At 44.0% G+C, this 13,640-nt stretch overlaps 1 protein-coding gene across 1 annotated transcript in view; it reads right to left on the reverse strand.

Annotated features, from left to right (window-relative positions):
- Positions 1-13,640, reverse strand: part of PTDSS1 (phosphatidylserine synthase 1) — a 68,075-nt gene that overhangs the window by 11,854 nt on the left and 42,581 nt on the right. Inside the window, exons 8-10 of the mRNA XM_020896768.2 lie at positions 11,155-11,267; positions 8,467-8,532; positions 521-620 (exon numbers count right to left, since the gene is read on the reverse strand). Coding sequence (XP_020752427.1) covers positions 521-620; positions 8,467-8,532; positions 11,155-11,267 — 279 coding nt within the window. The remainder of the gene's footprint in view (positions 1-520; positions 621-8,466; positions 8,533-11,154; positions 11,268-13,640) is intronic.

Raw genomic sequence — 13,640 nt, forward strand, 5'->3', positions numbered from 1 at the left:
TCCCAGGACAATGAAGCTGGAGGCCCCCAGGACTCTTCCCTTCAGAGAGGAAAACATGCCCAACATACATTGGCCCGGGGAAAGGTGGGGGGGGATTTCGTGGTCTGATTACCTCCAAACCCCCTCCCCGTACATGGCCTGTAAACCAGAATCTGTCGTTTTGTACATAAATCCTTGGACGGTAATACACACATTACAGGGCATGGGTAACTATCGTCCCCTCAAGGCAAACCTGACATTCTCAGCAAATGAAGACGAATGCTCACAAGTGAAACAAATGAGAGTATAATGCACCTGCTGGAGGCATGTGATCAGACCTACAAAGGGGACCAATTTAGGGTGCCACGTGGTCCTGTGTATTTGTTCTTGAACTTCATACTATGGCCAATCTTGGGCTACTACAAGTAGTATGTCTTGTCTATAAATGTCTAAGAAACCTTGGTGCACAAGAGGGTCTTGTTTTGTTTTAGAAGAGACCATGGGGAGTTTAACACTTCAAGGTAGAAAAGTAATGACTTACCACACAAAGAAGCCAAAGCACAACATAGAGTATCTGGGTCTTAGAGAAGAGATCTTGTCCAAATTTTATGCAGACAATAGCTTCCAGGAAACCAATGACCCTGTGACACAGAACAAGAGGTTGAATAACAAACTCACCTTATCAGAACATAACGCATTACCAGAAATATGCATAATTCCATCAGAAAGTTCAACAGGTCAAAAGATTTCTGCTCCAAACACTGGAAGCAAGTCCCCTACAAAATGACAGTGTTTTAGTCTACTGTGCTTTCTTTAGAGACAATATATATTATATGTATTATATATATATATATATTTAATAAAAAAGGCTATTTTACTGTTACTCCTCTCTTTTTTCAGAGCAGTTTTTCAGGTTCATAGTAAACTTGAGGGAAAGGTACAGATTTCTGACCATTCTCTGCCCTCACACATGCACAGCCTCCCCCACTATCAATATCCCCCACCAGAGCAGTACATCTGTCACAAATGATGAACATAGTCACCCAAAGTCCACAGGTTACCTCAGAGTTCACTCTGATGGTGTAGATTCTCTGGGTTTGGATAGATGTTCAAAGTGTAACGTATCCACCACTGGGCTTCCCAGGTGGTGCTAGTGGTAAAGAACCTGCTTGCCAAGGCAGGAGACGTAAGAGACGCAAGTTCAGTCCTTGGGTTGGGAAGATCCCCTGGAGAAGGGCATGGCCACCCACTCCAGTATTCTTGCCTGGAGAATCCCATGGACTGCAGTTGCAAAGAGTTGGGCACAACTGAAGTGACTTAGTGTACAGGCATCTACCACTAGAGGGTCAGACCGAATGGTTTCACTGCCCTAAAAGCCCACTGTGTTCTGCCTATTCATCCCTTAATTCCTCCCTGGAAATGAGTTATTTTTCACATTTTCCTTCCTCACAGACCACAATCTCAATGTGTACATTTTCATAGCCGCGGGTCACCTGATGTCACCTCAGTCAGAGCCGTCACGACAGGGGGACAGACACCCCCTTGGTTGAGACCCTGGCAGGGACAGGAAATCCACCACCTCTGTGGGCAGCTGCTTCTGCCCTCTCAGTCTCTTTAACTTTGGGGAAGTTGTTCCTCATTTCTGGCAGGTATCTGCCTCCTCCCGCCCCAGTCCTAACTCTGCCCTCCACAGTCATACAGGGGAGCGTGAGCCTCCAGTTGAGGCTTTCAGTAACTTGAAGGCAGCAGTCATGTTCCCTCCCAGCCATCTAGGAATTTCCAGATTTAATATGTCCAGTTCTGCTGACGATAGAAACCCTTTATCCTCTGCATCCATAAGGAATTTTGCTAAATAAAAAAAAAAAATGTTTTAAAAAAACTTCCATGTTTTACTCTTGAATTAAAACATCAAAGAAAAAAGCCAATCTTGTATTATAGAACTTCATTTATGAATATTAGAATCAGATCTTTATTACAGTTCAGAAAATGAAGGTAAGAACTGAGAAGGTGAGGTAACACAGATCATCCCTTAATCCCAATGACTGCCCAGAAATAGCGATTTCTGACAAAGCCACGGTAGGAATTCCTTGCTCAGGAGGGAAGCGAGACAATCAGGGAATGGTCCTATTACAGGCATAATTTCTGAAAAGGCAGGAAGGGGCCTGGTAGACCCCAGGTCCCCTCTCTACTGCAGACACAGAGGTCACTGCCATGGTCAAATGGATGGACAGCTGTAAACAACTGAACACCTGGAGTCAGAACCACCAAAGCAGAAAGTCTGCAGTACGTGTGTATCTCCAGAGAGGCTGGGGGGTCTTGTCCCCAGGTGAACAAGGGTTAGGGGTGGTTGCCTGAATCTTTAAAGACCACACACACACACACACACACACACCCCGGCCCAATAAAGCCCAGCCCTTGTGAGAAAGCAGCATTTCAGCCCTGCATCGTGGAAGGCCCTACACACACACACACACGGCCCAATAAAGCCCAGCCCTTGTGAGAAAGCAGCATTTCAGCCCTGCATCGTGGGAGGCCCTATACACACACACACACACACACACACACACACACACACAGCCCAATAAATACACACACAACCCAATAAACACACACACACACACACACACAGCCCAATAAAGCACACAGCCCAATAAAGCCCAGCCCTTGTGGGAAAGCAGCATTTCAGCCCCGCATCATGGGAGGCCCTAGGGGGCGCAGGGCTGAGGTCGGCTGTCACCCTGAGGTCGAGACCACCAGCCGACACTAGGGGGCAGCAAAGCAGCTTCGGGAAGCAACATAGGGCTGGGACGGCCTGAGGCACAGCAACAGGAAGTCAGTCTGCCCACCTGCCTGGAGCGGACAGAACAGCGGGCTTTACTGTGACAGGCTTCTAGTCAACTGACTGAGGCGCCCTTGGAGAGCTCCGTGACCAGCTGGTTAGAGCTGTGTTTCTCAGACTTCTGTGACCTGAGTCCCATGGCAAGAAACACAATTTTTATTTTGTACCCCCACCACACACACAACCTGCTTCAAAACACACAAAACAACTGTCCCCTTGCTCTGACATTTTCCTACTCTATTTCATTGTCAGAAAAATGCTGGTCATGACTCACTCGGTTGACTCCATAACGACCTGAAATTTGCTCTAAAGAACAGTGTTTTTCAGTCAGGAACTTCAGGATGACTTGTTCCCACATTCTGAGGAATCTGAGCTAACCTGTTGTTCACGGAGGTGACTTTGAGTAGAGACTGGGTGGGAGAGGGGTCAGGACAGAGGGGAAGGGGCAGCATGAGGTCATGAGGTGACATGGGTCTTGAAGGCCACCCCAGAGCTCAGATTTCAGTCTGAGGAACCTGAGAATCCTGGAGGCATTGCAGCAGATGGCTGAACTGGATTCATTTTGTGGAGACTCATTTTGGCAGCTGGAAGAGAACTGCTGTGAGGAGACCATGGAGCAGGACAAGGACCTGGAGGAGATGTGGGATGTGGGGAGCAGCAGGAGCGGGGATGCATCACCCCAGCTATCCACGGACCCCTTACCCAGCAACGCTGGCCCTTAGAGGGAGTCCTGATATGTAACACCGTCCTGTGAGGTCAACATCACTTCCTTATGGGACTCAAATTGCTGTTGGCCTGGGGCTGGAGGCCAGAGGCCTGGGCACTGTGGGAATCTCTATGAAGCCTGGCATCTGAGGAAACACCAACCATCTCACCCAGGGCAGCCCCTGCGTGGTACTGCCCTCAACTTAGGGCCAATTTCAATCTCGGATCTTGACCAGGCTGAGTAAGACGGCCAATCTGTGGCTGGATGGAACCCAGGACTCTCCCTCCCCTTTGCGCTTGTTGCCACCCTTATCGTGAAGGAGCATGTTCAGTTCAGTTCACTCACTCAGTCATGTCTGACTCTGTGACTCCATGACTGCAGCATGGAGTCATGCTTTCCTGACGTTCCCGACTGCAGCACGCCAGGCTTCCCTGTCCATCATCAACTCCCAGAGCTTACTCAAACTTATGTCCATCGAGTTGGTGATGTCATCCAACCATCCCATTCTCTGTCATCCCCTTTTCCTGCCTTCAGTCTTTCCCAACATCAGGGTCTCTTCCAAAGAGTCACTTCTTCACATCAGGAGGCCAAAATATTGGAGTTTCAGCTTCAACATCAGTCCTTCCAATGAACACCCAGGACTGATTTCCTTTAGGATGGACTGGTTGGATCTCCTTGCAGTCCAAGGGACTCTCAAGAGTCTTCTCCAACACCACAGTTCAAAAGCATCAATTCAGAAAGAGAAATTAAGGAAACAATACCATTCACCATTGCAACAAAAAGAATAAAATACTTAGGAGTATATCGACCTAAAGAAACAAAAGACCTATACATAGAAAACTATAAAACACTGATGAAAGAAATCAAAGAGGACACAAACAGATGGAGAAATATACCGTGTTCATGGATTGGAAGAATCAATATTGTCAAAGCAATCTATAGATTCAATGCAATCCCTATTAAGTTACCAACGGTATTTTTCACTAACTAGAACAAATAATTTCTCAATTTGTATGGAAATACAAAAAACCTCGAATAGCCAAAGTAATCCTGAGAAAGAAGAATGGAACTGGAGGAATCAATCTGCCTGACTTCAGACTCTACTACAAAGCCACAGTCATCAAGACAGTATGGTACTGGCACAAAGACAGAAATATAGATCAATGGAACAGAATAGCAAGCCCAGAGATAAATCCACGAACCTATGGACACCTTATCTTCGACAAAGGAGGCAAATGATATACAATGGAAAAAAGACAACCTCTTTAACAAGTGGTGCTGGGAAAACTGGTCAACCACTTGTAAAAGAATGAAACGAGAATACTTTCTAACACCATACACAAAAATAAACTCAAAATGGATTAAAGATCTAAATGTAAGACCAGAAACTATAAAACTCCTAGAGGAGAACACAGGCAAAACCCTCTCCGACATAAATCACAGCAGGATCCTCTATGACCCACATCCCAGAATATTGGAAATAAAAGCAAAAATAAACAAATGGGACCTAATGAAACTTAAAAGCTTTTGCACAACAAAGGAAACTATAAGCAAGGTGAAAAGACAGCCCTCAAATTGGGAGAAAATAATAGCAAACGAAGCAACAGACAAAGGACTAATCTCAAAAATATACAAGCAACTCCTGCAGCTCAATTCCAGAAAAATAAATGACCCAATCAAAAAATGGGCCAAAGAACTCAACAGACATTTCTCCAAAGAAGACATACAGATGGCTAACAAACACATGAAAAGATGCTCAACATCACTCATCATCAGAGAAATGCAAATCAAAACCACAATGAGGTACCATTACACGCCAGCCAGGATGGCTGCTATCCAAAAGTCTACAAGCAATAAATGCTGGAGAGGGTGTGGAGAAAAGGGAACCCTCTTACACTGTTGGTGGGAATGCAAACGAGTACAGCCGCTATGGAGAACACTGTGGAGATTTCTTAAAAAAATGGAAATAGAACTGCCATATGACCCAGCAATACCACTTCTGGGCATACACACTGAGGAAACCAGATCTGAAAGAGACACGTGCACCCCAATGTTCATCGAAGCACTGTTTATAATAGTCAGGACATGGAAGCAACCTAGATGTCCATCACCAGACGAATGGATAAGGAAGCTGTGGTACATATACACCATGGAATATTACTCAGCCATTAAAAAGAATTCATTTGAATCAGTTCTAATGAGATGGATGAAACTGGAGCCCATTATACAGAGTGAAGTAAGCCAGAAAGATAAAGACCATTACAGTATACTAACATATATATATGGAATTTTGAAAGATGGTAACAATAACCCTATATGCAAAACAGAAAAAGAGACACAGATGTACAGAACAGACTTTTGGACTCTGTGGGAGAAGGCAAGGGTGGGATGTTTCAAGAGAACAGCATCGAAACATGTATATTATCTATAGTGAAACAGATCACCAGCCCAGGTTGGATGCATGAGACAAGTGCTCGGGCCTGGTGCACTGGGAAGACTCAGAGGGACTGGGTAGAAAGGGAGGTGGGAGGGGGGATCGGGATGGGGAACACATGTAAATCCATGTCTGATTCATGTCAATGTATGACAAAACCCACTACAATATTGTAAAGTAATTAGCCTCCAACTAATAAAAATAAATTGAAAAAAAAACAACAAAAAGAAAACAAAAGCATCAATTCTTCGACGCTCAGCTTTCTTTATAGTCCAACTCTCACATCCATACATGACTACTGGAAAAACCATAGCTTTGACTAGACGGACCTTTGTTGGCAAAGTAATGTCTCTGCTTTTTAATATGATGTCTAGGTTGGTCATAGCTTTTCTTCCAAGGAGCAAGTGTCTTTTATTTCATTCAGTCACTCTCTGCAGTGATTTTGGAGCCCCCCAAAATAAAGACTCTCACTGTTTCCATTGTTTCCCCATCTCTTTGCCACCTCTTCTTAATATCTTCTGCTTCTGTTAGGTCCATACTGTTTCTATCCTTTATTGTGCCCATCTTTGCATGAAATGTTCCCTTGGTATCTCTAATTATCTTGAAGAGATCTCTAGTCTTTCCCATTCTTTTGTTTTCTTCTATTTCTTTGCATTGATCACCGAGGAAGGCTTTCTTATCTTTCCTTGCTATTCTTTGGAATTCTGCATTCAAATAGGTATACCTTTCCTTTTCTCCTTTGCCTTTAGCTTCTCTTCTTTTCTCAGCTATTGTTAAGGCCTCGTCAGACAACCATTTTGCCTTTTTGCATTTCTTTTTCTCCGGAATGGTCTTCATCACTGCCTCCTATACAGTATCACAAACCTCTGTCCATATTCTTCAGGCACTCTGTATATCAGATCTAATCCCTTAAATCCATTTGTCACTTCCACTGTATAATTGTAAGGGGTTTGATTTAGGTCATACCTGAATGATCTAGTGGTATTCCCTACTTTCTTCAATTTCAGTCTGAATTTGGCAGTAAGGAGTTCCTGATCTGAGTCACAGTCGGCTCCTAGTCTTGTTTCCAGCAAGGTGCAGCTTTCTGCGTTTGGTCCCACACTTTGGCCTAGCTCCTGAGAGCTATATCTCCCACCACAGGGAATAAACTTTCAAGATACCAGATTAGGGAGAACTACCTGTCTCTCTGATCCACCATTTCCTTTTTCCTCAACAGGTGACTAGACAGAGTTCTCCAGTCACAGCAGAATAAGACTGTGGCAAGACTTATAAATGTGAAATACAAATGTGGCAAGACTTATAAATGTGAAAAGAAAAATGCATGTGGAAAGAAGATGCATGGGACAGAGGAAAAGCTCAAAGGCAGAAAAGATTCCCAGTCCTTGGACAAGACAGTAAGAAGGCAGCCCACCTTCCTGCGACAAAAGTATGTAAGGAGTCTGGTAAATGTAGATTCTCTCTCCCACCAGAGCAGTAAACAATGGAAACTGAATCCATCCTATTACCCTTTAAGCTACTTTGGATAGGAAAATCAGCTTACATCACAGAGTTTGTGAGAAACAGTGACAAAGGCCTTTTGTCTTTTGAAAAGAAGGCGGTGGGAAACTTGAGTAACCCTTCCAGAATCTGGGTGAGAGCTGGACACACACACACACACACATACATGTTTGGAAGGAATGACAATGTAATGTAAGCAGCAAGTATCTCTAAACAGTTGATGTCTTTGGATGATTTTTAGTCTATTCTTTTCTACATTATCAATATGCATTACATGGGGAAAAAAATTCTGTTTAAAAATCAGTTGTGGTTTTCATCAGATTTTCTTTATGCTCAGTTTAAAATCTAGATTAGGTCCTGAATTTAAGCTCCTTGAGGGACAACTTCACACACAGACGTGCTGGATGTCTCTGGAACATCTATTGCTAGATGGCATGGTGAGATGTGGATGGTGTTATACAGAGGAAGCAATTACCTGAGATACTGAACAGCATTTCACGTTTAATACTGGGGATGAAACTGGATAACCTATGCTTTCTTTCAAATCATTTAAGTAATTATAAATTCAGATACAGCATTTGTATCTATAATAAGATGATAAATTGTGACCATGTGGCTACGTGGTAGTTTTCTTTGGGACAGTCAAACCAGACCCTTTCTGGTGGAAAGTAACATGAAGTGTGGTCAAGCCCATCACAAGACATCCCAAACTTACCATCGATTTCAGAGGCAATTCTAACAATTCATTTCCTAATTTATTTCAGGAAACAAGCCTCCAATTCTGTGTGGAAAATATCTTTTGATTTCCTACTGTCTTTTAAAAAAATAATTTCTACATCCTCTTTCTATAACTTGCCAGTTAACTAGTCTAAATTTAAATCAGAAAAGGAATGTTAAAAGCAAAAGACACACAAAAATAAAACTGCACTGAAAGGCACTTAATGTAGGGTCAAGAAAGAACTCAAGAAATTTACAAATGTAAGTGGTTTCAAATGATAACAGATTACTCACCCAAACACCCAGCACTGTGTTCCCACGCGTTTGCACTGAGTGTCGGTGAGGTAAGCATAGTACTGTCTGAAAGAACAAAGGTGAAATTCACTGAGCGCCCCAGGAAGACCAGCAAGCCAATACAGAACTAAATCACTGACAGCGTGAATATAAAAATTGTCTGCCTTGTTCCACATACTCAAGCTGCCTGGTCTAGTTCTATTCAAAGGAATAGGAAGCCAGTGCCTGCTGAAACCTTCCTGTAAGAGGCTAAGAATTTGGACTGGGTTGGAGGGAGGTGGTTTAAAGAGCCAGATTATTGGCAGGGGCAGTCTTGATTCAGAGGCAGACTCCCACACTCCTGAGCCAAAGTCACCCCAGGTGGGTGCTTCAGTCTCTCTCCATGGAGGCAGTTCCAGAAGTTCACCTACACTGTTTCTGTCCCCTCTGGCTCTCTCTAGGACAAAGGCTGCTCTGACTGTAACCAGGCAGGAAATCCATTTATTTTGGCTCTCAGAAATATTTCAAGGTGATGACCACACTCCCAGTGCTCAGTAGCCACACGTGGGAGAGGCTGCCTGTCTGACAACATAGGCTGGGAGTCTTAGAGCTGCCCCTGAAACTCGACCCATCCCTGGGGAGGTGACATCTGAACCAGGGGGTAAGAGCTGGGGTTACAGACTCCCCTTTGAGGGTTTGATGACAGCTGCGATAAAGGCACATAAAACATGCACACAAAATTCTGCATTAAACTTCAGGGGATTCACGAATGCCTAAAGCTCATCCACGAACTATCGGCTCTGTACCCCAAAGTGAAGAATTCTAGCTGTAAAGAATTCAGGTTTTCCTCTAACTTCACATTTTCATTACCTAATTTGCTTTTACCAGTTCAGCTACTTTATTAATTGTATCCAAGCCCTGATACTACACATTATATTAGATTAAAAGAATGTCACTCAAATTATCTTCTCAAAGAAGAGTCATATGAAAGTCTAACCAAAAACGAGAGACCTGGTAAGTATGTATGATTTATACTGAAGCCTGCATTTTCGCTTCTTTCTGGGCCTGGCACTTACTCATTGGAACCTAAAATCCATTAGCATTTCCATCTTTCCAAGAAGCTTGCCAACCATCTCCTTAGCCTCAAGTGATGTAGGAACAAAGGAAGTGGCCAATTTTTAAACAAAAAAAGAATCATTTGAAAACCCATAGAGTTTGGCAAAAATTTTAAGGAGCTCTCAAAAAGTCCAAACACTGGATTTTTAGTTTCTGGTTGAGTCTCTAGTTTTTGCTATGAAATGTTTAACAGTAAGGAAATTTCATGATAAATCACATGTGATTTGCTGTTCTGTTTTCTAAGAGATTTCTTTCCCCACTTATTTGTTGATTGCTCCTCATTTTTATGAAGGAACTGCTGCTAATCTTTCCTGAAAATAACAGTAGCCTCAAATTAAATCAAATTTTAAATAAGATAAGGAGGTGCCAATCCACAAAAAGGAAAACTGCATTCATGAGATAACTATCTCAGCAGATCAGTGGTCCCTAAAGTGCCAAAGGGCTACGGTGTACCAACTGTTACCTTCCTGTATATATTAACATATATTTGTAATAACGAATGAGGACAATAAGAATTGCTAGCTGGGGGTGAGGGCTATGTCTGACCAAGGAAAACACCCACTCTCCTTGGCAGATAAGACCCTCTACCTATGTAGTTCGCTCACACATTAAAAAATAATTAAATTATCCCACAGTTTCCAAAGAAGTTTACTTTGAATCAGCGGTGCAGAGACTCTGGGTGTTTCTACTGATCAATGCCGAGACTCCATACTAGTTATAAAACCCTAATCATCCTTTCCAAATAGGAACAACAAAACAAATGGAAATGTTTCACTCTGAAGTTCACTGAGATGGGTCCGTGTGGGGGACTCCAGTCTCTGAACAGCACCTCATCTCTAGGGTCCTACATGAATCATGACTCCAGGATAAGACAGCTTCCCTGGAAGATGAACACCCAAGCTTGTCCCTGCTGTCCTGGAAGCTCACAGGAAGGACATTTGAAAAAGGAAGTTAACTTAATTGGCTCTAAAAGAACTAATAAAGTTTCATTCTAAAAATAACAACATTTATGACTTCAATCCACCATAAAAGTGTTTGTATTTTTTGATAATTTCATGAAGAAAACCTCAGCATGTCTCTTCCTCATTTTGTTTTAAATAGGATGCTACAGGGGGAAAAAGGGCTTCCCAGGTGGCTCAGTGGTAAAGAATCTGCCTGCCAATGCAGGAGATACAGGTTGGATCCCTGGGTCAGGCAGATCCCCTGGAGAAGGAAATGGCAATCCACTCCAGTATTCTTGCCTGGAGAATCCCCATGGACAGAGGAGCCTGGCGGGCTATAGTTCATGGAGTCACAAAGAGTTGGACACAACTTAGTGACTGAGCAAAGGGGAAAAAAAAACAGCAGTGAAGATCATAAAGGGGTCTGAATGTAATGGGGTGGTGTCAGTCTTCATGTTACTGAGGTTGGAGAAGCTAAATGTTTTCTTCATGTTCTGGATGTATAAGTCTTTTTGTTCCCTTGGAAGTATGATTGTCTAGAATGACATTCTCATGGAAAATCTGCCAGTTTATATGACTTCCTTTATGCTACACAGGAAAACATAAAGCAGGTCAACATGTTCAAATGACTGTCAGGCTAACACAGAATTACCTTACTGTGGGAGCCGTGATGCCACCAATAAAGAGAATTCGACACCAGCTTAGTGGGTGACTGGCTTGGAACACAAAGATATGTTTCAGGAAGAAGGTATTCAACTCGGTCAGCTGCAAAAGAAGGAGGCGTGAGTCAACCTGGTGCTTCGAGCTAAGTCATGAGCATCTAGTCCTTCAATGGACATTGTAAATAATAACTGGTATATTCAAATCATTTCCAGAAAATATATTGGGTCTCTTAAGAGTTTGCTGTTTAAGCCTAGGTACAGCCAGGCCAACATGGGCACCAACCAAGCAGGGGTCCAGGGGAGGTGCCAGGTGCTGAGAGGGGCGCAGGGGGCATCGGCCATTCGTCATGCTTCCAGGTTCACGTGACTGCGACCTGGCTCATACGCGTGAGCAGCTGGGACAGTCGGGAGACAGATGCTTCAAGAGCGAAGTCAGGAAAACAAATCTGTGCCGAGGAACACCTTCGCTGCTGGACAGAAATCAGGCCAGGTCGAAAAGACATCTGACAGCAGGGAAGCAGGCTCTTTAATAGCCAAAAGGAGCTTGAGATGCTGTGTGTGACTGAGAGAGGACGATGGGCTCATTCAGCTCGTGCTGGGGACCAAGCAGATCTTTGACCAAAGGCTGAAAAGCTCTTAAAAGTGGGTGCGGGGGCTGGTCCAGGCTTCAGCCGGCAGTGGGACTGCTCCCTCGAGGACAGCACCCAGGGCCACCATCAGGTGACCCGTCCTGGCGGCACAAAATACGTCTATCAGGAAATCCGTGCTCATGCCCAGAGGCCGCTCCTGTCCCCTCCAGATGAAGTGAGTGGCAGAGATTAGGAAAGGTCACTGCTTTAAGAGCACACGAGTACTTCCCTGCTGGTACAGTGGATAAGAATCCGCCTGCCAATGCAGGAGACGCGGGTTTCGATCCCTAGTCCGGTAAGAGCCGGCATGCCACAGGGCAACTCAGCCTGTGCGCCACGACCACTCAGCCCACGTGTCGCAACTACTGAAGTCTGTGCGCCTAGACCCTGTGCTCCGCAACTAGAGGACGCCCCGCAATGAGAGGCCCGAGCACCACAGTGGACAGCAGTCCCATGCAGCAACAGAGACCCAGGAGAGCCAAAAATAAACACAAGTATTAAAAAGAGAAAAACGTACGTCACATGGACCAGCAGGTTCCTTTCAGTGACTAAAACGTGCATCTTTCCCCACAGTGCTTTTTCTTAAAATTTATTTAATTGGAGGATCATAGTGCTGGTTTTAAGGATATACAATAAATAACAGTTCACTCGTCATCACCACGTATAGGAAACTGATCCCTGCATGGCGCTCATGATCCAGGAGAGAGTGGGACATGGAATTCTGCCACCCTAGGAAAATCCAAATCCTTCTGAGGCCCTCACAATCAAAGGGAGCCTCTCCCTGCCCTGCCACTGCCCCAGAAGGGAAAACTTGACCGTCATTCACTTAAGTAACCCACTCCTTTTTAAAAAGTTTTCTTGATGGGGACCATTACTAAAGTCTTTATTAAATTTGTTATAATATTGCCACTGTTTTTTTTATGTTTTAGTTTTTTGGCCTCGAGGCATAAGGCATCTTCGCTCCCTGGCCGGGGATTGAACCTGCAACCCCCTCCGTTGGCAGGTGAAGTCCCGACCACTGGACTGCCAGGGACGTCCCTCTGTGCCCATTTTATCCACTGACTTCCCCAAACCATGGTGACTGTATACCTATTCATCCACATAGACTTCCACAGCCATAAACCTCATTTACTGAGATCGGTATTATCGTTCTCCTGTGGACAAAGACTGTCTTCAAGTGACACATGCCAATTTTCTCCTTGTGTTGGGAGTATACTGTTCACGTGTTCAAAGTATAATGTTGGAAGATTTTGGAAGACAATTCAGATGAAAACTAGTTTTCCTCAGCTACTCTCCCAAAGCTGTGGAACAATTAACCTATGAACAGGAGGGTCAATAAAAAAGGCTGCCTCCAGGAAAGAGTTGTTTGGTAATCTCTTTCTGAGACCTCAGGCTGTCTGTATCACCTCAGTCTGCTTGGAAAGAGGGCTTCTCCCCACTGCTGATGCCACTCCAGAGGATCCGGGTCCCCAGGGGGCTCCAGGCTCCTCAGGGAGCTTCTTTATTTAGCACTTCACCAATTACCTGCAGTGGTAACAGCTGAGGTACCATCTCAACACTCAAACACTGAGTCTGGACTATAAAAAAAAAAGCCTTACATTTGTTACTTTGGTCCTGAAAAGACCATTCTATGGATAGAAAGCAATCCAATGCCTAACTCACTGGGTGAAAGATTCTGAGCACAGGTTTTTACAGTGAATTTTAATCTGTTTCCAATTTGCAATTCAAAGATCCATATTTTAAAACATCTTCACAATGAAGCAGGACCTGAAGTGTAACAGCATCACTGTTGAATTATTCTGTATGGCAGCTGTAGAACAGTACATCTTTTGATGCACGGAGCTGAT

The sequence above is a fragment of the Odocoileus virginianus genome, chromosome 15, assembly GCF_023699985.2.
Source record: "Odocoileus virginianus isolate 20LAN1187 ecotype Illinois chromosome 15, Ovbor_1.2, whole genome shotgun sequence".
In the NCBI taxonomy this organism is placed as follows: domain Eukaryota; kingdom Metazoa; phylum Chordata; class Mammalia; order Artiodactyla; family Cervidae; genus Odocoileus; species Odocoileus virginianus.